Source organism: Paroedura picta, chromosome 5 (assembly GCF_049243985.1).
Source record: "Paroedura picta isolate Pp20150507F chromosome 5, Ppicta_v3.0, whole genome shotgun sequence".
NCBI lineage: Eukaryota > Metazoa > Chordata > Lepidosauria > Squamata > Gekkonidae > Paroedura > Paroedura picta.
The window spans coordinates 47597479-47624271 of record NC_135373.1 but is presented as its reverse complement, the minus strand read 5'-3'; the positions used below and the strand labels follow the sequence as shown (position 1 = coordinate 47624271).

Sequence of the window (26793 nt, the reverse complement as noted above, 5' to 3'; positions counted from 1 at the left end):
TTCTCTCGTTTTCTCCCATCGCAATAGGATCTGATGGTCGATCTCCAGGGAGCTGTCTTGATGTGTTTCTCTCGCCTGGGAGGAGTAGATGGAGAAGAGGCCACCGTTCTGGCCATATTTGGAGCCACAGTCCTCTCTTTCTTTCCTTCAGATGGGGCTGCTCGAAGCAGAATATTAGCTGCAGATTTTGGCAGCCCTTTGCCAGAATGGGTACAGCTTGGTTCAGATGGGAGGGCCCTTTAGACTTGCTGCAGAAATGTTACAAAATACACATAAGACCTCGTTCACTAGCATATGCAAGGCAGCAGGGACTTTGATCTGCTTCATCAGTGAGTAGATGCCACTCTGTGTGGTTAAGAACTCCCTTGACCAATTAGAAATACTTCTGTATAACCTGGTTTAATTTAATTATCTTTACTCTGAAGCTGCAGGGACACACACAATTGCCCTGTACCAGATCTTGTCTTCCCCCATGCCTCTTACATTGAGTTTGTTTTTAAAATTTGAAAGCCTTCTCCTCTTCCCTCTGGTATGATAAGCATGGCTAAATTTAATCCATTTGCAGGTGTTTGCTGCTAGTCCTCATGATTTTCTGAGTTTTTAATTTATTCTTGCTTGTGCCCCTCTGCATAATGTGATTCTATGTAGGGTTATTTATTTTTTTAAAGGAAATAGAACCCTATACCAAAAGTCGAATATCCACTGAAACTGGAGCTGCTTTTGTTTATTAGTAGGGAATGAAGAGACCAGGTCACATTTAAAATAATTGATACTGTATAAAAATGTCCAAAAGCTCTGGGTAAATGTCAAGTCCTTGTGTGGGAGATATGGCAGCGGAGTGGATGAGGGGCCGGTAACAGGCTGTTGGGGGCGGGAGGGGGGGAGTCCGTTGGACCTTGCTTCTGTTAGGGAATTGGGGTGAGATGCTGCCTGGTTATACTAAACCCTTCACATATGGGTTCTCTGAAGCCATTTGCCTGTTGAAAATGAACCTTATCAAGGCTCCGGACTCTGAGTTGCCCCTGTGGAATAGCAAAACAGCTGCCCTGCTGCGGAACCATGCTAGATACAGAAGGATCTCTCTAATAAAAAGATACTGGTGGGCTTTTGTTTTCATTTTTGAACGGTACGTATGTTTGGGGACAATTGGATTTATAGATATGGAACTTCAGGCTCTGTTGTCTGTCACTGATATGACCTGCAATATTGGAGCAGTGAATCTGGCAGTCCCTGAACAAAAATATTTTAATAGTTTTTGTACAACATCTTCAGTCTGACGACCTCACTGCAGTCCTTTCCTCCAGCTTTGTAATCTAAAATAGATTTGACAGGGGAGGGGGGCTTGCCATGGTCTGTGGTTACTGCCAGGTCTGGAATTACTGGCCCTGTCAGGCAAATCCCACCGGGCTGAAGATATATGAAATTCATTGACCTGTATACAAGTTCAACAGCGGTAGATTTTTGTTCCAGCCTTTAAGGAATATGTTAATATCTGAAATATTGAATAACCATGGTAGAGAAATAGAGAAATAAACATTGCACTATATCAGAATGGTTAAAATAGCAAGAAAGCAATTAATATAATTAAAACATTAATTGACTGAATTGCAAATTAGTATGACTCACGTTAGTCAGATATAAATGGTATAATTAAAGAGCACTTGCTAGCTAATTATAACCCAGTGTTTAAAGAATGGTAAAATGGTACTCTTTTAAAACTAGGAGAATGCTACTAAAGGAGGTGGTTAGACACAGAACTGATGCTGGTGATTATATATTTATACAAGAGTTTTGATTAAAGATGAGAATGAATCAAATGAGCTAAGAATTTCAATTCCAATTTGAACTGCTGTTAATAGTGCAGTTCTTAGCAGAGTTATAGGATTGTAAAGTCTGGGGCGGGGGAATCCTGGCAGAAGCCCTAGCGGCCCCCTTGCATGTGGAGACAGGCATTTCTGGGTGGGGCTTGCTCCACACTTGGCCAGCACAACATCTAGCATCACTGACTCTGAATACAGAGGCACCATTCTGCTGCTGTGTTTAGTAATCATTAAGGGACATATCTCACGTCTTCCCCCCACTCCTTAAAATTTGTCTATTTTTTTAAAAATTGATGCTGCCTTTCTGCCCAGACAAGGCCCACATTAAAAAATATATATAATTAAATTCAAGCCACATCTAGGCTCAAGGTCATTCACTGCATCTTGCAGCAGTGAGTGCCACAAGATAGCGATGTATCATTAGAAGCGGTATTTTCATTTGTCTGCCGTGAATAATAACATTTAGTAATAATATTTTTATTTACATCCTGCTCTTCCACATCGCTCAGGGTGGGTAACAACATTTCAAATATACAAAGGTTACAAACTTAAAATTCTAAGGCTTTTCTAATTTTTCCCGATGCCCCAGCTAAAATTTCCCACTCTAGGGCCCATTCACTTTACTGGGCATGCATGCTGTTGTGTGGAAAGAGGGGGAAAGTGTTCTCTGCATCTGCTTTGACCAGGCCAGGCTTCATTTCTTAAACCTAGATGCACATACATTTTATAAACTTGGCAGCTATCGCTGGCCTGACCAGGTATCCTGCATATTTTTATGTGGAGGTTGGAAACTCAAAGTGTGTCCCATGACCAACTTACAGTCAAATAAAGAAAGCTTCCTTTAATATGATCGTATTCCCTTAATCATAGAAAATCCATTTCTTCTGTCTCCCTAACCTTCCCCCCCTCACAGAAACCTATCCAAAATAATAATCTAGCCAAAGCCTCTTTTTAAAGGGGGTTTATTAAAGCCTCTTTTTAAAAAGCTATTTAAAATAGACTGGATGTAAACTAGGGGGAAGTATGAATAATACAGAGTCCCCACCTGAAGTTTAGGAATAAAATATGGCTGTGTTTGGAGAACATGGTTTAATTTTTAAAGAAAACTCAGCCTTTTGGGGAACCTGAGTTTCCTGAGTGAAAAGGGCAACACACTCTGTACACACTCAGAGGTACCTTTTATTACATGATAGCACACTTCTTGTTTAAAGCAGCATAGCAAAAGGTGGGTCCAAAAGCAACGCTAATCAGGCGAGCCTAAACTAAGGTGGGGGAAGAGGGGTTTCTGGTACCTGCGAGTATTTTTCCTTTGTAGGAAGAAAAAGCACACAAACCCATAAAGCTATAGCAAAACAAATGCTTTATCCCAGAGCATCTCTTCTTAATTTGGGTACTTCCCTCAAAAAATAAAAAAAGGAAAAAAAGCCCCAGATGAGCAATGTGCCTTGAATCTTCACGTATACAAGGTTCTGGTTCTGTGAGCAATGTTGAATACAGCAGGGTGGCAAACCCTCTGTGTTTAATTCTGCACCAGGGTAGTTCTAGTTCTGTGCGATATGGGCCATATTGCAGAATGCAGCATGGCCTGTGGGAAGAAGTACCACTATAGTACAATGTGAAATGAGGATTGTGTGTGCGTGTGTCCTGGGTTCAAATTTCTTTCTCAGCCTAGCTTGCCTCACAGGGTTTTTTAAGGATAAAATGGCTCAAAATCCAGCCTATAGCCTGGCACGAAGCCTCTAGTGCGGAAATACAGATAAAAAATGTTGGCATAACTTATAATACAGAACAACATTTTGTTTGCTTACGCAAATGTGGAAAGAATGGCTACTGGCATCTATATGATGAACTAAAGGAACCAAAAAAGCTCAATACATGGCAACATAGAAGCTGTCTTTAGCAATATTGAGTGGTCATCTATTTCCCAACCACATTGCTGCTGTGTGTCAGGACTCAGGAACCTAAATGTTTTCTCCCTTTACCCCAAGAGGGAAGACTCCAGTTTCTAAGGACACTTCATAAAAGGTATCTGAAAACACATGCTGTATCTGAAACACTTGCTGTTTTGCTTTTCCTCTGATTTATTATTTCATGCTCCATATACACTGACCTCACAATTAACTGCACTGTAAACTTTCACGGCATTAGAGGCTAGGGGGCATAGACAGATGTCCTTTTCACCCTTAAATGCCTTAAACTTCCTCCTCAATATTCTTCTTGGTTATCCAGATGAGAGGCTGCTATTCCTGACTACTGCACTAAGATGGCTGGCAGCCCAACCCCATCAAGAACATACAGCCGGAAGGAACCTCAGGGATCATCAACCCCCTGCACAACCCAGGAAATTCACGACTACTCGCCCCTTCCCTCTGGGACTCTATTTCTGTGGGCAAAGGAAGGCAAAAAACCTCTCCAAGATCCTTGGCCAATGCAGCACAGAGGAAAATTCCTTCCTGACCTCTGAAGGGCAAGATCCCATGTGACCTTCCAATTACCTTCTACTGAGGGCAGATAATTAGCCAGACCTTTGTTTCGTGCATGAGTGGCTAGTTCATTCCACTTCTAATTCAGAAAAGTAGCAGAATCATTAGCCCTCAAAGGATGTATCTGTATGACTTGCTCTTCTGGTCATGCATTCTTTAGTCAGGAAGAACGTGCCTAGAATGATGGTTCATGCAAAGACATACAGCGGTGTCTGGTGAGCTCTTCCATTGATGTGACCTCAGAATGTAGAAGAAAGTGTAACTTGTTTATCATAAGTTTGGTAATGCAGTTCTAATGTCACAAGCTGGAAAACTCAGGAGGACCTGTCCAACAAATACTACAAGAAGGGATTTCCAGGTATACATACATTTATTTCTGCTGCCAGTTCTGGATACAGGACCCACTTGCATATGCTTACTTTACCAGACAAACGTAAAGAGTAAGTTCTTTGAGCAGGGGGAAATTCTGCATTTCCCGTAAGAGAAGAAAGGGACTCTTGTTTGGGGCACATTATACTATCTGGAGGATGAGGCAAAGACTCAAATCCCCAGTGCTAGCCCACTTCAGCAGGACCATTCCCAGGAAATGTTCAATATCTTTGGAGATTATTCTAGTTGCATTCATGACTGGTATAATAATAGCGCGGGGGGGGGGGGAATCTTCCATTCCCTTTCAAAGCTGAGGTTTTGCAAAATCAGTGTTTCTAACTATAAAAAGTGTGTGTAAGGGAAGACCAAAGGTGGTTAGTAAAGGGGACAGAGCACAGATAAGTCTTCATATCCTCAGGATTTTTGCTCCCTTCATTTGGTTCTCCTGAACTGCAGCAAATGGAGATCTCAACACACAAACAGGTAGGAGACAGTTGATTCTCATGCAGTAATTAGAGGTCTGTGAGGGAAGGTGCAAATCCAATTAAAGACAAGTCTATCAATGCTGTGGATGACTCCAGCTAATAGAGCCTTCATGTCCATGGGCAGTATAACAATTACTGTGGGGAACAATAGCAGAAGGACTTGGGCTTTGTGTACTTGCTTCCCATTGATCATTGTGGGGAACAAGATTCTGGAGTAGAGGGGCCAGTTTTATGTCCTTGTGGAAGGCATTTGTCTCAGCTTCTGAAGGTGCTTTGCTGGCTATTCTAAAACTGTGTGCCATTCCAAGGACTGACTATGACCACAGCAAATCCTGCAACATTCAACCTGTATCTCCAGGTAAGTTTATAGAGGCAGCCTTGACATGGTCAGTCAGTCAATAATTCTTGACCGGTGAAGGCTCATGAACACTGGGGGATTAAGTTCCAAGCACAAAACTCCTGCAGCACCCACCCACAGGGCCTGTTCCAGACGTGCATGTGTTTTGGGGAAAGATGGGGGGCATTGTGATGTCTCAATCAGCCCCCTGGCCCAGTTTGATGGCTGCCCAAAGTTTCCAGTGCGTGAGCCAAAAGCAGCAAACAATTGTTGTCTGTGCCAGTGGTCCGCAACCTTTGCCAGGCTGCGGACCGCTGCGCCGGGGTGCAGGGAGAGGGCGACCCGGGGCCCCGCGCATGCGCGGCAGCCCCGGCGCAAACGCACATGCGCGGACTTGCCGTGCGTGCATGTTTGCGCCCCCGCCGGACGCAAACCCGCATGCGCGGCAAGTTGCGTGCGCATTTGCGCCACTGGCATGCCGGTGGCCACCGCTCCCTCTCCCCGCCCCTCCAGGCCGCAAGGAAATCGGCTGCTGAAGCGGCCGATTTGCTCGCAGCCTGGCGAGCTTCTCGCTGTGGGGGGGGGGCGGGAAGAGGGAGCCGCGGCCCAGCGCCGCGGCCTTCGCGGCCCGGGGGTTGGGGACCACTGGTCTGTGCCATCTGCAGGGCTCTGCTGGGTCTCTTCTCATTCCCCTTCATTCCCATCTGGGAAGTGAGGCTATCCCTGGGTTTTGAGTCTGGGTTCTCAGGATCCTACAGTGCACAACAGCTCTGAAAGTGCTTTTCTGACACAGGTTCATCTGGAAGAGAGTGGTGGATGTTGGGTAGAAACTTCTCTTGAAGCAGGGAGTGGCATCTTTTGCTTCACACAGTTGCTTCCTGTTCACACAGATCTGGAGGCTGCCGGTCTTTCTGGTCAGGAGAGACTCACTGTCCTTCAGGAATGCCCTGGTGTTCCAGCAACAGATGCCTTCCCTGGAGAAAATGGGGCACCTGGCATGGCAGGCCAAAAAGGTGACTAGAATTGCCAGGTTCCCCCCTCTGGCCACCGACGGGGGATGTGTGCAAAGAGTTGCCAGATGCAGGTTTGGAAACTCCTAGAAATTTGGGGGTGAAGCCTGAGAAGAACAAGGCCTTCAGTGAAATACAATGCCACAAAGTCCGCCCTCCCAAGCATCCATTTTCTTTATGGGAACTGATCCCTGTAGTCTAGAGATGGGCTGTAATTCCGGGGGATTCCCAGGTCCCACCTGGAGGATGGTATCCTAACTGATGACCTCCGCACAGAGCACAGATTTCTCTCACTCGATCTCTCTTCCCTCCACACACTCTCTCCTAATTGTTTCTCAGACAGAGTCCCACAGGTCAAAATCAGTCAACCCTGGCCCCCAGGGCACAGCTACCATCCAATTATAGCACAATTCTATTACCCATGCAGCCCCCCCTCTTCTACTCCACAGGGCTACATTTAAAATCCCAGCAACACACATAAAAGACAGAAATAAAAAACAGGGGAAATATTCACATAGTGAACACACCGGAACTATCATGTAAGAAAAAGTAGACAGGGAGTCTAATTCAGTTGAATTAGCTTCACGTTTGACAAAATGGAACCTGCAAGTACCTTCATAAGCCTCAAGGAGGCGACAGAGATCTATAGCTTGTTTGTTTTCTACTCCTAACAAGATGGGTTCAGTCTGCCGCTCTCCTGGTAGCAAACTGGAAAAAAGGATGACCCTGTTTTGCCGGCCCTCCCCCCAGATTTGAGAATTTCACATCAACATTGGAGAACCTTCAGGCAAAGTCTTTTTGTAGAACCACCTAAATGAAGGAAGGTCATGCTGCGAATGACAGTTCCAGAATGCATATTGAAACAAGTGTTGTTAGTCTTGATGATGCCCTTGGATAATTGTTTTCACTTGCTATAAGAGACCCACATGGCTAGCTGCTGCAATTCCAGGAAGATCATGTTCGTCAGATGCAGCAACAATCTTTACCGTCTTGAAGGCCAGCAGCGTTTTATCTGGGCATAAGGTTTTATTGATTTCTTTCTTTAAAATATGTACCTGCCTGCTTTCTCCTGGGCATCTCAAGAGAAAGAGAACCTACTCAGATGCACGTATGATGGGATCAAATGATACCATGTGGACGAGCAATCCTAGCCTGAGACCCTGTGATTTCACATTCAAGCCAAAAGTCTTTGAACTAGGGGACTGTGATCAGGGGAATTCTCAATTCTAGGCTGAGATGGAGAGATCCTGTTTGTGCTGTAGCAAGTCAATATGTTGTTAAGGGAGGACCGCTCGTGTGAACTGTACATGTTCAGGCCTCCCCCAGATATTTCTAGAGTTAACAACCTCCAGGTGAGGCTGGATGTTCTCCTTGAATTATGACTGATACCCAGACTACAAAAATCCAGATTCCAAAAGTGAAGTCCAGGATATTTCCTGAGCTCCTTCCTCTCTCCAGGCTCTGCCCCCAAATCTCTCAGAATTTCCCAAGATGGGGCTGGCAAGAGAGCCTATCTTTCACCCGGCTTGCATGTTGTAAGCTTGGCAGTGCAAGGACTGTCTTCTACCATGAAACGTGGGGCAACATGTACAGAAGGGTAGGCTGAGAAAGATGGGCTCAAGGTCACTCAGTTAGACTGGCAGCTTTACAGAGGACACTTACCGTCCTCCAAGGAATTAGAGCAGGGGTCCCTGATCTTTTTGATCCTGAGCTAGGCAGGCACCTTTACGGAAGTCTCTTACTAGCTGCCCTCCAAGGAATTAGAACAAGGGTCCCCAATCTCTTTGATCCTTTGGAATTTTGGAAGGGGTTAGTGAGGACCCTTCAAAAATGGCTGCAATACTTCCCTCCATATTTTGCAAAAGCATCACAAAAAGATAATTAAAAAATGAAGAAAAGCCTGAGGCGGGGGGGGGGGGAATAGAAAGAAGAAACCCTGAAGAGGAAAAGATGCCCCAGACTGATTGTGGAATGCCTCGTACATCCCAGTCCTTGTTAACCTCCAGTGGCTGCAGCTTCTGGGGGCACAGAAGGTGTGAAGGTATTATCTGTTTTCAAAGCATTCTTCCTGGCTCAGCCAATAATTGCCAAACCAAGAAACAGAACAAAATCAAATTCAGTCACTTGCGTGGGGGGAATTCCCTTGCCAGTGTCAAGCGAATTTCCTGGAAACAGAAGCAGGCCTGGAATGATTAATGTATTCTATAGTCCTTTCAATTGTTCACAGTACTTTGCATTCATCATCCTGTAGAAGACCTTACAGTAACCTTGTAAGGTAGGTCACTATAATTAATCCCATATTGCAAAGAGGAGGGGTGAGTGCAAAAGAGAGCGGCATGGCTAAGGACACCCAGATTAACCACTACACCTAACTGGCTCTCAAGGTCAGTACTGCCATTTTGGACGGCCTCTCCCAGGATTTCAGAGATTTGACATCACAGACATCTTAGGGCTGCCAGGTGGAATCAGGCTGGCTCTGTGTGTGTGGGATTTGGGGGCATGGTCTGGGAGCTTTGCAATGTGCTGATGTCACACAAAAATTACATCAGTACATTGGAGACATCGGGGTGATGCTCTAGCCTCACTTGTCAATTAAATAAAACGTTGTTAGTCTAAAAGGTGCCACTGGACTCAAACTTTGTTCTGTCTTGTATGTTAGACAGCACAAGTTTTTTTGCGGTATACAGTCAAAGCTTCTTTGTTCCAATACAAGGGAGTTTTGACTCTGGAAGCTTATACCCAAAACTCTTGCCAGTATAAGATGCTAATGGACTGGAATCTAGGTGTTCTGTTGTAGACCAACAGGATTGTTCTTTGAAGCTTCCTCCTATGTATGAACCAGAAGAGGACTCGAACAGCAGGGATTTCACATGGAAGCAGTCCCTCCTTCCCAACTAGCCTCAAAAAAGTCCTCCTCCCACTGGGTGCTGGAAAACTGTCTTGCCTTAGCAAGTGATCCACCAGCCCCCCCCCCCCCATTGCGTTCTTCGTGCTCTTCCGCCACTTTGCGTCTGAGGCAGAAGCGTTTCCCTGGGCTGCCCCACTGTAGACAGGAAGCGGCCAGAACAAGTTGGGCACCAAGTTTTATTCAAGATATATGAGCTTTCCTGTGCACTGTCAACAGCCAGGTGAGCAAAAGCTCACGACAACCTCTCCTTGCGCGTAGAAAGCGAGCACCTCGGGGAGGAGGAATGTAGTTGAGCTCTCTCCGTGACGAAAGCGTCTGCGGCTGTACTTGATACGCGCGCGGCTCTCCTCCCCGAGCGAGCGCTCAAACGTCGCCAATCCCACGCGCCCGCGGCGCACCAGAGTCCCGGCCGGGGAAAGCGCTGCTCCAGTTTGCGGCGTGCCGCGTCCACCCCGTGGCGGGGAAGGGCGTGCGGGAAGCAGACGTCACAGCGCTGGCTCCTTGCGCAACGCCGAAGCCTCCTCGCCAACAGGAAGGGGGCAGAGGCGCGCTTGCCACTCCAACTGCAGCCCGTGGGCCTTGCTGCCGGGCAGCGCCGGGATTTACGTTTTGCACGGGGGGGAGTCTAAAAAAAAAACCACCGCCCCGGAAGAGCGCTTCGCAACCTCAGCCTCCCTCCTCCTGGGACTCACCAAGGAACTTTTTGCGGGGCGGAGCTTGGGAATCCCACGTGGGACTGGAAATTGCCCAAATTTAGGCGTCTGGAGTTTGAAAGGGGGAAAAAGCCGCCGTCCAACAGCGCCAAAGTCCCCTCCCGGGCAGGCGACGGCGGCGGCAAAAGTCGCTCGGCGTCTGCCGTCTGGGTGCCATGGGGCGCGTTCTCCGCGGCGGGCGCTGAGCGGGGCTGGGCGGAGGATGGAAGGCGCCGGCTGCAAGCCGGGCGGCGCGGGGAGCCTGTGGCAGGACCCCTGGGCCATCGCCCTCACGCCCAGCAAGCCCGTCGCGGCGGGGAGCCACGGCAGCCGCGGGGGCGGCGGCCGGAGCCGAGCCTTGAGCGTGGTCTTCGTCTGCAGCGAGGACCTCGGCGAGCCCCTCCCGCTCCGCTGCCTGGAGGACGCCTGCAGGGAGATCCCGGCGGCCGAGCTGGCGGCCCTGCCCTTCGGCACCGTGGCCCTGGGCGACGTGGGCGCCCTGGACAGTTTCTACAACGCAGGTGAGTCCCGCCGATCCAGGCTGGCTCCCGAGCGGCCGGCCCCGAAGAGCTGAGCCCGGCGGCACCCGAAGGGCGCAGGGCAACTTTTCTACTGGCTGCAACTGTAAAGTCTAAGTAGGTCCCTTATGAAGGCCCTGTGTCTGATGCGGGGAACTCTCAATCCCCCAAAACTGGTGCTGGCATTTAAAAAAAAGTCCCCCCCCCCGGGCTGTCACTTTCAGAGGAGTTGTAGGTCAGGACACCCCAGTGTGTTTCCCTGGGCTCTTGTGCCAGTATGGCAGACAGTGAGCAGCATTTCTCCAGCAGTAAAGTTAAAATGCCCCTCAGAGGTGTCAGGCCTATTTATCCCCTGGCCTGTGTGTCTGGCAGGCAAAGGACATTGGCAGGTGGCCTGCCTCGTGACCCCTAGTTCTTTGGAGGAACTACCACTCAAATCTTCAGGGGTCTCCCATGCAAATACTAACCAAGCTCAGCCCTGTTTAACTTCTCAGATCTGATGGGACTAGGCTTGTCTGGGCTGCCCATGGGCTCCAGTGATGGCAAGACATGGTTTCCTCCTGTTGTGGCACAGGAAGGGTTACAAAGCTGGGAATTCCCTGTATTACAGTGGTCCCCAACCCCCGGGCCGCGGGGGTTGCTTTGGGAGGGGCTGGGGAGAGAAGCTGGCCGGGCCACAAGCTAATCAGCTGCTTCGGCATGCGCGTTTGCGCCGGGGCTGCCGCTCGTGCGCGGAGCCCCGGGTCGCCCTCTCCCCACACCCCGGCACAGCGGTCCGCAGCCTGCAAAAGGTTGCGGACCGCTGCTGTATTATGTTGTATAAGCTTACATGTGGAAACACACTTCTTCCTTCGTGCATGCAGACAAAGCTTGTACCTTGAGTGCAACTTCGTTGGTCTTAAAGGTACCACTGGAAGGAAATGCTGCAGCCCCCTCTGAGTTTTTATTTATTTATTAAAATTAGATTTCTAGACCACCCTTCTGAGTCTGGAAGGTCTTGCTCTTCTTATTCTTCTGGCCAGGGTATTTCCTGGCAAGTTCCAACAACGCTGCTGCTTCTAGCTGCAATTGACACATGGGCTGTGGCGACTAGCGGATTGCATAACTTTTGATCTTTTTCTTGGCTCGCTTCCTATTGATGCAATGTGGGGCACACTTGTGAGATACACAGAGCTCTTTGTCTGGCAATTTGAATTTAGCCTGAGGTTGCCAAGCGCTAGGCTTCATGTTGCATGAACCATCTGTCATTTAGACAGTGATATGAATATACATTTTATTGATTATGCACCAAGTGGCTTCCTGACAGTAAAGCTGATTTGTGCTCCCCATTGTGCTTTGAAATATTCCCTTTCTCACTGTTGAGAAATGTAGTGTGCATAAACCACCAGAGACAATGTGGCATAGTGGTCTGAGTGTCGCACTAGGATCTGGAAGTACTGGGTTCAGAATCCCCATCTGCAAGAAAGCTAGCTGATGTCAGCCTAACCTCCCTCACAGGGTTGTTGTGAGGATAAGATGAGGAAGCAAGAACTGGGTATGCTGTTGTACAATCCCTGGAGGAAAAAAAGGATAAGAGTGCTGTAGGTAGCTTAAAATAGATTCATTTACCCATCACTTTTTTTACTACAGGGCCTTGGGAGGCGGGTGATCCAGTATCTGAAAGGTACCTGTTTCAGCAGCTTCCGGACTGTGTTTTGGGGATTCCACAGAAATTTACTGTAGTACCTGTATAATGGTGAGCCTCTTGTGGCGCAGAGTGGTAAGGCAGCCATCTGAAAGCTTTGCCCATAAGGCTCGGAGTTCAATCCCAGCAGCCGGCTCAAGGTTGACTCAGCCTTCCATCCTTCCGAGGTCGGTAAAATGAGTACCCAGCTTGCTGGGGGGTAAACGGTCATGACTGGGGAAGGCACTGGCAAACCACCCCGTATTGAGTCTGCCATGAAAACGCTGGAGGGCGTCACCCCAAGGGTCAGACCCTTGCACAGGGGATATCTTTACCTTTACCTTTAACCTCTATAATGGAGTGGCCAGAATGTGGCTCTCCAGATGTCCATGGACTACAGTTCCCATGAGCCCCTGCCTACATATGCCAGCATGGGAATTGTAGTCCATGGACATCTGGAGAGATATAGTCTGGCCACCCCTGCTTTATAAGAAGACAAATTCCAGAGGGATAGTTGTATTAGCCAAAATAACATCTTGTGACATCTGACCAGTTTTATTGTGGAATGAGTATTACATTATTTTGGCAGATATGTTTATGCTCCCAAATGTTATCAACAGCAGAAGGGGTGGGAATGGGAGAATATTACAAAGAGAGGTCAGAAGGCTCCGTTTCCTGGACACAGTGTGTTGTGTCACATTTCATTATGTCACAAATGAAAACAAAATCTACTTACAACCATCCATTCAGAGTGGGTGTGGAACACTCCCAGCTGCTGAGGAATTGAGAGAGGATGAACCATTTCCTTTTGTGGTAAACTAAGCACCCCAAATCCCTGTTGAGGCCAAATCTGATAGACACATGCCTGTCTATGGAATCCTGCCTAGCCACTTCTCTCTGGGAATGCCCTGGGAAATTCAGTCATACCCCACATGTTACTTAATGTTTTCATTTTGAATATATGGACTAAGCTTGTTTCTCTGCTGTGCAGTGGTGGCTTAAGTTTAACTCATACTCCTTTGTGGCGTGCAGCCTCCAAAGAGCAGCCGAGAATGTATTCCAAATGTGGACAGGTGGAGTCCAGTAACTTGCATTTCCTAAAATGTGCCCTGGAGCACATTTCCCAAAAATAAGACTTGCTTGAAAATAACTCAACATTCTTTATGGTCTTACCAATTGGTTTGAGGGCTGAATTTGGTTCTGTCCGTTACAGCCCCATCCCAGGCCAAGTTACACCCTTCTAAGCCCAGTGACTCGAACAGTGTGTTGTTACTTATTTATCGTATGGTATGTGTAGAGTAGCCAGGAGCCCCAAGGATTGTCTGGCAGCCGGGCAAGGGGCATTGCAGAGGCAGGCTTTCTACAGCCTGCCTCTGCATCATGACCCCTACTGTGCCTTGGCGGGACTACAGGTATGGGCATCCAGATCAACAAAGAGCCAGTGGTCTTGGAAAGTGCTGTCAAACTGCCGGCCACTGTGTAGCTACCCCAGACTTCCTTCATGTTTTCCCATCCAAATCCTAACTAGGGCTGACTCTGCTTAGCTTCCAAAATTGGATAAGATCAAGCTAGCCTGGACCACCTTGGTTATGGCTGAAGTGAATTACTGAAAATACACAAAGGATAGATTCCAGGGAAGTAGCCATGTTAGTCTGGAGTAGCACAGCAAAATTTGAGTCCAGTGGCGGCTTTAAGACCAACATAGATTTATTCAAGATGTGAGCTTTCGTGTGCAGGCACACTTCCTCGGACAATGGAACAGGGATCATAAGAGTATAGATATAAGGAGAAAGTAAAATAGTAGCAAATTAGTAAACAGCATCATAAGTCCAAATCTGCAGTATGATCATTCTTTGCTAGAAAAGCCAATCAGTCCTGTGGATTCAATTATAAGTTACTGTGTATAGTATTCACACTTTGATTCCTAGCAACTGTTCACGTCTCACCTCCCATTCTTTAAAGAAGGGGTAGTCAACCTGTGGTCCTCCAGATGTTCATGGACTACAATTCCCATGAGCTCCTGCCAGCAAATGCCGAGAATGTATTCCAAATTATGGCGTAAAATAGGCAAATGCTGGCAGGGGCTCATGGGAACTGTAGTCCATGAACATCTGGAGGACCACAGGTTGACTACCCTTGCTGTAAAGGATCTCTTAAGAAGCCCTTTAGTCCTAGCTGAGTCTTTGCCTGCCATTCCTTATGTGTGCAAGTTATTCTAGTATCCAACCTACCCCATCAAAGAGACCTTCATTAAGATATTTCTTTTCTTTTTTTTTAAAGAACCATATCTGGTTCCATACTGAGCCATCTGGAGTTGCAGATCCTGATTTAGCAGCATCCTTGGAGAGCTGACCCAAAAAGGCTGCCTCCTGGCTTCTTCCACACTACCCAAGCAGTGGCTGGGGCATCCATATCATACGGAGCAATGCATCATCTGCCAGGGAGGGTTAGCTTGCCATTTCTTGCAGGAAGAGAAGAAATCACACTGTGGCTAAAAAATGAGCAAAGTCATTATTATGGTGATTACCAAAGGAGTGAGCAAACATCCTTCCAATTAGTTGCTTGTCCGACAAGCAGGGCAGGTAAGGAATTGGTGAACAACTTGGCATGTTGTTCCACACCACTTTATATACACCAGAAGTCCTTGTTTACATGAGTCAGTCCAAGTTTGCTGGTAAACTCTTCTGATAAATTGCTGCCTCTGTTTTGCCTTTTGAAGGGATGTATTTCCAAATTCTGTTCATGTACATTTCCCCCTTTTTCAATTTTCAGTCTGCTTCCTGAGATCTGTAGAAGTTAAATAGGTGAGTGGGGGGAACATCTACGGCTTGATCTTAGTGCACATGTGCATAAATGCATCCTAATGCATCATCTACGTATGGATTGGACCAATAGTCTCTACCTGATCCAACACTTTTCCCACAGAAGCTCACCAGATTCCAATGAGAAGCCTGGAAGTAAAGGCACACAGACCATAGTCTCCCCCTGTTGTTTTCCTTGGCATAGGACATTCAGAGGTATACTGCCACTGAAAGTGGAGGTTCCACTTAGTCAGTTGTAAATATGTCTTCCAAGATTTTGATTGGTTCCCTTTTAAAACCTTTTTTAGAAGTTATCAGCACATTAAACACCTTGTCCATGAAGAAGGAGCTAATGCATTTACTTATGGATGGAAGTACTACAATGGGTGTATAAATACCTGGTTGTATTGGAATACTCTGTAAACCACAAGGAAAAGGGGAATAGAAATCTATTTTATTTATAACCTGCTTGTTTCCCCAATGGGGACGCAAAGGAGCTTACGAAATTGTTCTCCCTTCTTCCATTTTATTATTGTAACAGCAAACCTATGTAGTTGGTTGGGCTGAGAGAAAGCGACTGGTTCAAAGTCACTTAGCAAGTGAATGGGGATTCAAACCTAGCCCTCCCAGATACTAGTCCAGGACCTCAACATAAAGTCCAAGGTCATCACTGTGTCCCTCAGCCTGTTTTCTAGCTCTCTTCCTGGCATTTCTGTAGCTCACTGGAGCTGGAGTGTGGTTCAACTGAGCCCAAAAGACATTCCCTGGTGTATGCAGAAAGCATCCATTCAGAAATGGTTGTCTCCAGTGCAGGAGGATGTTTGGCTTGGAATCTCACAACACTTTGTAGAACCTTACAGTATTGTGCAGTTGGCCTATGGCAGCCATTTAGTGGTCACAACCAATTCCCATTCTCAAAACTCCAAAAATGCCCACAGGGTCAACAAGATTGGGTCCCCCTTCCTAATAGGACACTGGAACCACTACACCAAACTGGTGCATAAATAAATAAAACCATCTAAGCTGGTGCCTGTTGTCACTACAAGCTAAGGCTATTTTGATAGGAAAAAGTCAGGATCTGTGAATTAATACTCAGGGATGAACATTCTTTCTCGAGGAACAGAACTATATATGTCTCAGATGGCCAGCTGAGAGGAGAAGAGTTTCCTTTATGGAGTCAAATAGGCAGAAGGAGGCTGACTTCCCTGCCCACTTGCCAGTAAAAAGGCAAAGAGAGGTGGCTCTTTGGGATGTAGTGAGTGGGGTCACAAGAGGTTCAGAATATGTGCCTTAACTTAACTGGATACAAGGCAAGAGCGGGGGTCCACTGCCAGTTTCATGGTAGGTTAACGTTCAACCATCTCAGCTGGCACAGGAAGGGTTACAAGGTTGGGAATACCCTGCCAGAAGAGCCCAAGTCAAGGACTGGGAGCCCGGGAGTCTCTCTTGACTGGTCTCTGCTTGACAACATCCCAACGGGCTTGCTTCTGTTCCAGGGAGGGGGAATGCCAAGGTAATTACCAGTGACTGTACAGCTTAGCTAGCCTCATATATTATTTTTTCTTTCTTCGTTCTGTAATACACGCTCAGGGTTCCCACCTGGGGGGGGGGGAGATACCCTTTCCTGGAGCTCGGAGTGCCAGAGGGGCCCATCAGCAGACCAGGCTAGTATCCCCATTACTGTGAGAAACCAGTCGAGGTTCAACTGCAGATCATGCCTCAAGATATTTATAGAAATTTATTTCCTTGAATCCGTGTATCTGTTGTTCATATCTCTTGTGAGATTTGCTGATGCTAATCAGAAGCAGTATGAAGCAACAGTCTCTAGCAACATTCTGAACTAGCCAGCCGGAGGCTTTCTTCTAAAACAGAGAGTGTACTTGTGCAGTTAAACTACACCTGTGCGTGAGGCAGAGAGAGACGTGTTTTCCTCTGTTTGACATGGCCTGGAATTATTGCAGAATTACATCTGATCTGCAGGTTATAGAGATCCGTTCCCCTTCAGAAAATGGCAGCCTTGGAAGGTCATCTCCATCCTCAAACCCAGGGGTGGTCAAACTGGCCTTCCAGATGTCCATGGACTACAATTCCCATGAGCCCCTGCCAGCGAATGCTGGCAGGGGCTCATGGGAATTGTAGTCCATGGACATCTGGAGGGCCACAGTTTGACCACCCCTGCTCAAACCCTTTCCTTCCCAGGCACCCTCCCCCCTCCAAATCTCCCGGAATTTCTCCTTTTGTAGAGAGCAACCTTGTTTATCATAACGAAGAACTACAAATCTGAGGGTTCCTTTGCCATAATCAGGAGGAAGGGCAAAGGAAAGTGCCATAAAACAGTGTTGCTGCAGCTGCTATGTCTGATAGGAAATGCAGGCCCAACATATATAGGATAATCTAATTCACTCATAGTCTCTCTCTCTCACCGCACACATATACGCATGCGCATGCTGCCATGTCTGGTGGTGGCTGCAAATGAGGCAACCAAAAACATAAAGAGAAACATAAACAGAAACTTAAAGAAAGGGAACAAAAAGTAGCTCAAGGATACCAATTATCCTCCAGTTTGCAGGTCCAACAAGACCTGCAGCCAGCATACAAAACAGTAACTAGGAAAGCAGTTAAACAAACTCAGGATGGAAATGATGCTGGTTGTTCACCTTAAAAACCCACAAATTATTGATAGGCGAATCCTTTTTTTGCTGGCAAATTGATATCTTTGCTAGTAGTTGTGAATTTGTATGTGTACACATGTGCTAAGTTGTGCCAAAAACATTGGCTGCCCCTGTTCTGCTTTATCGTCTTCCTTTTTTGCCATATAGGACAGGCTATTGCAGAATAAAATAATGTGTAGAGAAGGAATTTTTCATGTATGCATTCCTGAGGGGCAGCTGTATGAGTCTTGTTGCTACAAAAATGAACAAAAGTCTTGTGGCTTCGAACTGTTTTTTATTCCAGCATAAGCATTTGGACATGAAAGCCCACTTTGTGACACGAGAGGCAGACATTTATATATGAGGTTATGACAAGATACGTATTTAAGAACAGCAAGGCCTCATGGCCGTGGTATGCAGAAAGTACCCAGTGAGATTTCATTATGTTTGTAAGGATCCCTCTCTTTTCTTTTTCTTCTTTGAAATGTTGGCTGGGTGGTAACTGGTACGTGCAGGCTTGGTAATAATTGGTAAATAATTCTTAGCTCCTTATCCAGACAGCTGGAAAACCAGCTGTGTTTATTTCAGGGGTTGGGCGGGCACAGTGCAGAAATTATGGCAAATTCTGGGAGAAGAGATCTGAGAATCCAGATGTTTGAACTGGGGTGTGAGCGCACACTGTAGCCACTGGATCATAACTGCTGCTCTTCCTTGTGTCCTTCCCTGGGACTTTGCCCTCACTGTGCTCAATTGGTCTTACAGGAGGGATTTTAGAGATGGTTTCTCCGGCAAGATCCTTCTCCATTAATTGAAAGTTCTGTGCAACAACTGCCAGGAAACGCAGTAAAAGATTGCTTTTCAAACCAAGTAGAAGCCCTCGTGGCACTTGGAGAGTGGATTAGGTTACACATATTCTTTATTTTAAGAAAGGGAGCAGAGGAAATGCATTAGTAGAGGAAATCTCAGATCTTGCCTTTGGAATCAGCTCTGCATATTGGGCTGGATTAACCAGGAGGATAATACTTTGCAGGGAAGAGGGGACAAGCAAGCAGAGGCTGCCGCTGTGGTTTAAATCTCTGGCATTTTCCTCTTTGCAAAGGTTACCCAGCTCTTTTCTGCCCCAGGCAGTAAGCTCTGTGCTCATTTACCTGGCAGTGGTTGAAGCTGGTTTGGAGAGGGAAGGGTGCATCTTTGAATTGCTAGTTCAAATGCATTTAGTGCAAATACATCTGTGCTAAACCAGGAACTGACCTGTGGGATAGCAGCATGCAGAAATGCACAAGCCTAGGACAAATTCACAATATGGGAGGAACTAGACAATGTTACGCTGTTGAGAAAAATATTCCAGAAGATTCCTGGGGTGGATCAGAGTGAAGACTCCTAAAGCCGCCCTGAGCCATATGAAAGGGTGGTATAAAAATTAATAAAATAAACAAAAAAACAAACAAACAAATAAATAAAGGAGAACATGAACAGCCTTTGCATAGAGTAAGTGGGGGAAATGACGCTAGAATGCATTTAATTTTTGGTTTAGTTCTCTTTCTCTCACCTTGTGGACCATGAGTGGGTGAAAAGGAGGCACAAAAATATTTTTAATAAATATTTATGAATATGTGCACACATGGCAAATAGGTTGGCCAACCTCCAAGTGGGGCCTACAGATCTTCAGACTACAAAGGTCAGTTCCCCTGGAGAAAATGGCTGCTTCGGAAGGTAAACTCTATGGCATTATGCCTGGTTGAGCTCTCTGCCCGCCCCAGGCTCAACACCCAATTCCCTAGGGATTTCCGAACTCAGCAACCCTAGGGTCAGTTCACACCCTATTCTAAGTCTGACTAATATGCATAACAGATCACAGGTGATCACTTTAACTCGACATGTGCTGCTTTTGTTGTCTTCTTTTTGTAGCTAATGATACGAAGAGTTTCACCCAAGAACAAAAAGATTAAGCCTGGATGTATGCCTTGTCAACCAAAAATTTAAAAATTCTAGGAGGTTGGAGGAGCCATAGAAATGCAGTAACAGGCACCATAAAAGCATAAGAGCCCTGCTGGATCATGGCCCAGCAGTCCACCTGGCCCAACTTCTCGTTTCTATTAGTGGCCAGCTAAATGCATTTAGAGGTATACTTATAAATTTAGAAGATTTAGATAGATCATTCCTGCCTAATAGCTGTTGATGGATCTCTCTTCCATGGCTTGGTCAACTCCCCCCTTAAAGCCATTTAAGCTAATAGCTATCACTACTAGAGGTAAGAAGACCAGTGTGTTTGGGGTTTTTAGGGAGTGGGAGGGGCCAGGTGGGGCTTCTGCCCATCAGAACTTCTGATAAGCCATGCAGATTTAAAAAAAATTGCTTTAGAGGCAACAGCTGGCACTACAGCACAAAGATCTTCACTGCATGATGGACGGTAGGCTGTGTGTATGTAAGGAAATATTTTAAAACCATCATTCATTAAAAAAAAAACCAGCATCTGTCTGAAATGTTGAAGAGTTACTATTAGAATTACACATGCCATTTTGTGGTTGGCTCCACCTCTTGTGGAAGCCATTTTGTGGTTAACTCCATCTCCTGCAGCCGGCATGTTGTGGTTATGCCCATCACCCTGTGCCTGAATTCCAAAGATGCCCACAGGCTGAAAAAGGTCAGGGAACCTTAATCGACTGCATTGATGGCTGCAGAAAAATCCAGGAAGAGCAGCAGAGAGGCTTGGCCTTTGTCTAAGCTCAAATGGACGTTTTCTGGGTTTTTTGCTTCAAATCCTGTCTCTTGCAGGTGTTGATTTCCACTGGAGAATCTATACATTGCCCGGATCTCATCCCTTCATTTCCTGCCTACCAGTTTCATTACTCAGCCCTCAACTTCTCACATTATAAGAGAGAAAGGGGGGAAAAATTCCCTCTCCATCTTTCTCCAGCCATGCATAATTTTATCTCTTGTGCCATAGTGATTGATACCTGCCCCTGGAATTTCCGAACTGATTCTGAGGGGAGACCAATTTACATTTGCATTACAGTGGACTAGTCTCAGGGTTACTGTGGTGTGGATCCAGGTGGCCAGAACATCTGTATCGAGCTACAGGGCCGACCTCCCAATCCACCACACCTCAGAGGATGTAACATACCTCACAAGGTTGTTGTGAGGACTAAATGGATGGGTGTCTTATGCTGTGGGAGTACATTACCTTTTGTCATCTTTCACCAAAAAGATTCCATTGTTGATTCTTTTCCTGGTAGAGAAGGTGCTCCAGTCCCTTGTTAATTTGTACAGTAATGATAGGGTATCTGGGAAGGTTGCTGAGAGGGTCTTTCTCCTTGCAGACGTGGTTGTGGTGGAGATGAGCAACAGACTGTGCCAGCCCTCGCTGTTCTATCACCTGGGAGTCCGTGAGAGCTTCAGTATGACCAACAACATCCTCCTGTGCTGTTACACTGAACTGCCGGAGCTGCAGGCCCTCCGGGTGAGTGTGAGAGAGGGTGTGATGGTGAGTGGGTGTGGGTATGAGCAGCTGGGATGTTGGCAGTCTTGGCCTGCTGAGAAAAAGCGGGACCTGGTCAGATTAAGGACACTTCTTTTGTGTATCGAGGTAAGAGGGGGTCATCTGAGGAAGCCTAAGTTGAAACAAGGGCCCTAAGAAATGCTTGCCAGACTGGATGGGCAAGGCTTCCTGCTGGTGTGATATAGCAGAGTGCTGGACCAAGTCCAGGGTTGGGGGACATGTTCAAATGGCTATGAAGCTTACTTTGTGACTTTAGGTAAGTCAGATTCTCTCAGCTCAAACCTACCTTATGATATACTAGTATCAAAGCCCATTGTAAAAATGGGCTTTGAAAGGGGCGGGCAGGGGCTCTCTTGAGTGGGCTCCCTTGAGAAGATTCTTCCATGGGTAGAAAGGCACCTTTTGGTCCAATCCAGTGTAGCCCTCAATATTCAAGATGCATCCTGCTTGCTTAAGGAAGCCTTTCCAAAGGGGGGGATGCCAAGCGTTCTATGGGGCCAATTTGTTTCCTGTTCTTTCAGGACTGCAACTGTAGCTACACTTTCATCCCTTATGCGGTGACAACTCAGAACAAGGTTTTCTGCTGTGACGCCAGCATCATGACGTGCTTAAGTGAGCTTTACCAGCCCAGCTTCAATATGGAGGCCTTCTTCACCCCGTTGACCGAGCAACTTGCCAAGCTCCTTGAGGGCACCTCTGCCAACTCCTGGTAATGCCCCCCTCTTCCGTCCGCACGTACCAGCAGTGGGAGCCCCATGGGGGTAGGATCACTGCCAGTATGTAATTATGCCTGTCCATGCTCTCCAGAGAGTAAACTTCTTTCGTGTGCATGCACACTTCTCCGAATAGTCAGATACCTGAAGAAGTGTGCATGCACATACAAGCTGATACCAAGAATTAAACGTGGATGGCCTTAAAGGTGCCGCTGAAATATTGATCTGTTGCTTCAGACCCACATGGTGACCCACCTGCATCTATTAATATAATTTTAGTAAGAAATCCCTGGGCGGGCATAATAGAAACACTGATCAAAAAACATGGTCTGGCCTTGTTTTTACTTGTTTCTTTTAGTCTATCCAGAGGCGTTGAGGACTCTCAATTTGTAAGTCACCTTGGGCCTCATAGGCAAGAAAGGTGAAGCAGAAAGTATTTTAATAAAATGAATAAATCAGGGTGTTCCGGAGCCTGTGAGATCTCTTCTGATGAGGCTGGTGACAGAGCCTGGCTCTCTCCCACACCACCACTCTGTCCTTCAGGAAGTAAGCTTGCAGCTTAATCTAAGGGTTCAAGGCCTTTGAACTCTGGAATGCTGCTGGGATTTATGATCTGTTTGAGTACACAGGTATCTCAAACGACCTCCAAGGGGCTAAGACATTAATCCTCTTGAAGTATATTACTTGCCCAACATCACTCAATAATCTTCATGGCTGAAAGGGGATTTGAACCCAAGTCTCCCCTGTCCCAGTTAAGCAACTGTGTCTGTAACTCCACACAGAAATCCATGTATTTGCCTTCTTTGGGTCTGAGCTCATTCTCCTGGCCTCTCTGGAACTGTCTGTGTTCTGGTTGCCTTGGGAAGATCTCTTCCCAACTTCCATCTCAATGACCTTCAGGTAGTCAGTGTAATCCTAATCAGAGTTACACCCTTCCAAACCCATTGGTTTCAGTGGACTGAGAAAGGTGCAACTGTGTTTAGGACAGCCCTACAAGTGCTCTGAAAGATTTACCAGTCCCTTAGAGCAGGAGTAGTCAACCTGTGGTCCTCCAGATGTTCATGGACTACAATTCCCATGAGCCCCTGACAGCAAATGCATGAACATCTGGAGGACCACAGGTTGACTACCCCTGCCTTAGAGGCAATCCATCACTGAATTCCAGAGCCAAGAGGCCAAATCCAAGGAAGGCCTCAGCATCTCTGTCCTGTTGGTTGGCCTCCTCAGGCCACTGGGCCAGGCTGATCTGTACCAGCAGGGCTGTTCTGGTGTTCTGGGGTAAGCACTGGAAGTATTTCAGAAGATTAACCCAAAATACAAGCTGTCTGTCTTGAGCCTTTAAAAAAAAATGTGCCGAAGAGTGAGTAAAAATATTGACTCACTTCAGGCATCGCATGAAATCATGGTTTAATTAAAGTAAATGTGTGATTCAACTCAGGCCACTTCACTTATTATGGTTGGCCAGGCTATTCCAGCCAGGATGGGAAATGAATGGTTTGAACTTGGTTTATGAGCCACAGTTACTCTTCGTTATGCTTCCTCCACACAGTCCAGGAGAGCACTGCTGCGTTGAGCAAGGCCTTGCATGAGTCAGACGGGCATTCGGGGGGGCTGGGCAGGTCTGTTTCTGTGTTTGTGTGTGGGGAGGAGTGCTCTGCATTCATGTGCATGCCCAGCACTGGACTTCTTGAAGGGAGAAGTGTTCTTTCCGGGGTCAAGCAGGGCCAGTTTTATCCAAGAGCTCAAAAACATGTTCAACCCAGCTTTCTGAAAACAGACTCCTGTGGGTGCCTGTAAACAGTGCAAACTTCTGTGCTGGTACAAGCTAGCCAGCACCCTCTTCTTACACCCTGTGCCCGGCAGCATTTAACAATAAAACATGGTACAGTCCTCACAGGGCGACTGCACCCTCCTCCTGCACTATGATCTGTGAGCTCTGGCATGAGAGCATGCAAATCGTCCCACCATGACAAGCTTCTCTGGCTGATATTGGTAGATTACACCATTGTTTGGGGGCAGGTGAGCAGGCCTGCTTGCGTTTTATTTTTCCCATCTGTTGACAGCCCTACATTGGTCACCTGGGAACAACTGGAGGGGAATCACACATTTGAATGTGCGTGCCTCACTTCTTCCATTAAAGCACAGGGGAAAGGGTTCAAATTCTTTCAAGAAGGTATACTTTCATGATAACTTGTTATTGTGAGTATTCTTTTTCATGCAGCATCGCCTGGGGATTTTTCAATTTGATTGTTGTTGTTGCAGCTCTTCTGTGCCACTTCCCCTACCCTCAAAAGCAGCTTTCTGAAATGTCCAGAAGAAATCAGAGTAAGCAGTATAATTGAAACAAGACAGATACACCCTGGGGTATTCCTCATTCACTGAGCTGGATGTCATAAGCCCCAGGCAAAGATCCAAAAGCCTCTGGCCGCGCCCAGACCTTCCTGGAGAGGAAGAAACAAATTCAGGCCAGACAGAACTCCTCTGGATGTTAACACAGAAAAACAAACACAAGATGCCTTTTCCATGACAATCACTCTTTTGAAAGCACCCAAAACAGTCTTGCCAACATCCTAGTTTTACAAGGGCGGAAGGGGGGATTGTCTGCGGAACGGGGATTCCCCTTTGCACTAAGTTTCTTCAGGTTTCAATTTGTTTCCATATTTCATTTAGACCTAACCTTAGTCTCCAGGAGACGCTCAAGGCTTCCATGGCTGAGTGGGGGTTTGAACCTGGGTCTCCCAGATCATAGTCCAACACTCTAGGCCAGGGATTCCCAACCCAAGGTCTATCTTTCCCCACCTGACTTAATGGACTCAGCCACAAGATAGGGAACCAGCCACTTCCATTCTCTCGTGGTTTCTGTTCCTTGGAGGGGGGGGGGAGCCTGCTCTCTTACTCCCGCCTGAAATCGCCTTCTGTCTCTCTCCTTCCCTCCCCCAGTTCTTTTTGAGCCTGCTTGCTAATGCAGGAGGCAATGTCAGTTTTGGTGACTTGCCACTTCCGGGGGGGGGGGGGCATGGCAGGAAGGCGTGGACAGCTGATACCCCTTCTTTGTTGTTGTTAGGTGCGAAGTCGTGTCTGACCCATCGTGACCCCATGGACAATGGTCCTCCAGGCCTTCCTGTCCTCTACCATTCCCCGGAGTCCATTTAAGTTTGCACCGACTGCTTCAGTGACTCCATCCAGCCACCTCATTCTCTGTCGTCCCCTTCTTCTTTTGCCCTTGATCGCTCCCAGCATTAGGCTCTTCTCCAGGGAGTCCTTCCTTCTTATGGGGCTCCTCAAAACCTGAAAAATTATTTCGGGGGATCCTCCATGGTCAAAAGGTTGAGAAAGGGTACTGGCTGGAGGCTCAATTTAGCACTCTTGGCTGCCACTCTCCAAAAGGGACAGACTGCACAGCTGAAATGGCTTGGAAGTATGCAGCTCCCTTATACTGAGGCAGCTCCTTGGTCACCCAGCCCAGGAGTCTCTGTTCTCATGAGAAGCGACATGTAAAGCAGTTGTCTTTTCCCCCCAAGTTCCTTGACCTAGAGCAGGCCAGGAATAGAACTTGACCCTGCACCACACTGGCAAGGGTCCCATGTAGAGAAAATATTTACAAATGCATAGACGAACCACTTCCCTACCTGTCTACTTGTGCATTTTCATCCTGTGCCGTTCTGGGTGGTGTCCATGGTTTTGCTTTTAACCTTTACCCTGTGAGGTTGATGAGTCTGAGAGGGTATGTGACTGTCCTGAGATCACCTCGCTAACTTCACAGTATAGTGTAGATTTAAACTAAGATTTACCCAGTCCTAAGCCAACTCTCTGACCATTGCACCACACTGTCTCCTTGCATTGGAGAACCCAGGGTTGCCAGCTGCCTGAAGCAAAACAGACTGCCCTTTAGTAGGGGCTTAATGATATATTATTTATCAAGTGATATTTTTGATCTCTGTGCCACGGAAAGGTTCACCTGCTTATTTGCACTCATTAAGCCTCTGTTCATGGTTTGCCATACCCAGTTTGTCAACACAGGAGACCTGGTGGGGCAAGGGGGAGGGATAACAATTTGTGACTGCATAATGCCAATTTTGCGGAAACCAGGAAGTCACATCATACCTCTCTAGGAATTGTCAGAAACTCAATGGTTAAAATCAGAGACTCCTAGGGAGGTATGGGATCAATTCCAGCTAATGATGATAATTCAGCCCCACCCCCACCCACAGGTAGACTGTATCTGCTGGGAGCAGGAGATCTGCCTTCAGTGGGCATATAGCAACCCTACTTCTCTTAAAGGGACAAGATATTTTCCCCAGGTCCATGCAGCACCTCCATCTGGCAAAGTTTAAACCACACCTTAGAAACATCTGTTATTGCTTCAATACTTTTTCCAAAGAAAAGCAATCTTGTGCATCATTATCATCATTATTATTTATAATAATAATAATAATAATAATAATAATAATAATAATATTTATCATGCAATCCACTTCTGGCTGTGAGCTTAACGCCAGGCCAAAAACCAGAAGGAGCCCTTCTGTTCACATCCTTCTTTCTCCAGAATTGTGTCAGGAAGTTGTGGTAGCCCTCAGAAATTGTGTCACGGTTGAGTGCATTGTTATCAGGGTTCCAGTTCTGAATGCGTGTTTCTTGCCACAGCAATGGAATTATAAAAGATGTTTGGATGTGTGATCTGCCAGCCTTTGGGGTGCTGGGCACAGTTCTGGCCATCCTGTCTCCTCTCTCCAAAAAGATTCCATGTGCAAAAAACAAGTGCGGAAGGGAGGGCCCACCTTCCTTATGAGATGTCTGTCCAATGTCATTCTGTGTGCGGAAAGCAGAGAACTCTTCTCTACTCT

The 26793-nt window shown here is 46.8% G+C and overlaps 2 protein-coding genes across 4 annotated transcripts in view; both read left to right on the top strand.

Annotated features, from left to right (window-relative positions):
• CD164L2 (CD164 molecule like 2) overlaps positions 1–1817 on the top strand; it is a 43653-nt gene extending 41836 nt beyond the window's left edge. For both annotated transcript variants that reach the window (XM_077337753.1, XM_077337751.1), the window contains one exon: positions 28–1817. In XM_077337753.1, coding sequence (XP_077193868.1) covers positions 28–34 — 7 coding nt within the window. In that variant the 3' untranslated portion in view covers positions 35–1817. The remainder of the gene's footprint in view (positions 1–27) is intronic.
• Positions 1818–9877: 8060 nt separating this feature from the next.
• MAP3K6 (mitogen-activated protein kinase kinase kinase 6) overlaps positions 9878–26793 on the top strand; it is a 51689-nt gene continuing 34773 nt past the window's right edge. For both annotated transcript variants that reach the window (XM_077337742.1, XM_077337741.1), the window contains exons 1-3: positions 9878–10625; positions 21058–21197; positions 21758–21945. In XM_077337742.1, coding sequence (XP_077193857.1) covers positions 10328–10625; positions 21058–21197; positions 21758–21945 — 626 coding nt within the window. In that variant the 5' untranslated portion in view covers positions 9878–10327. The remainder of the gene's footprint in view (positions 10626–21057; positions 21198–21757; positions 21946–26793) is intronic.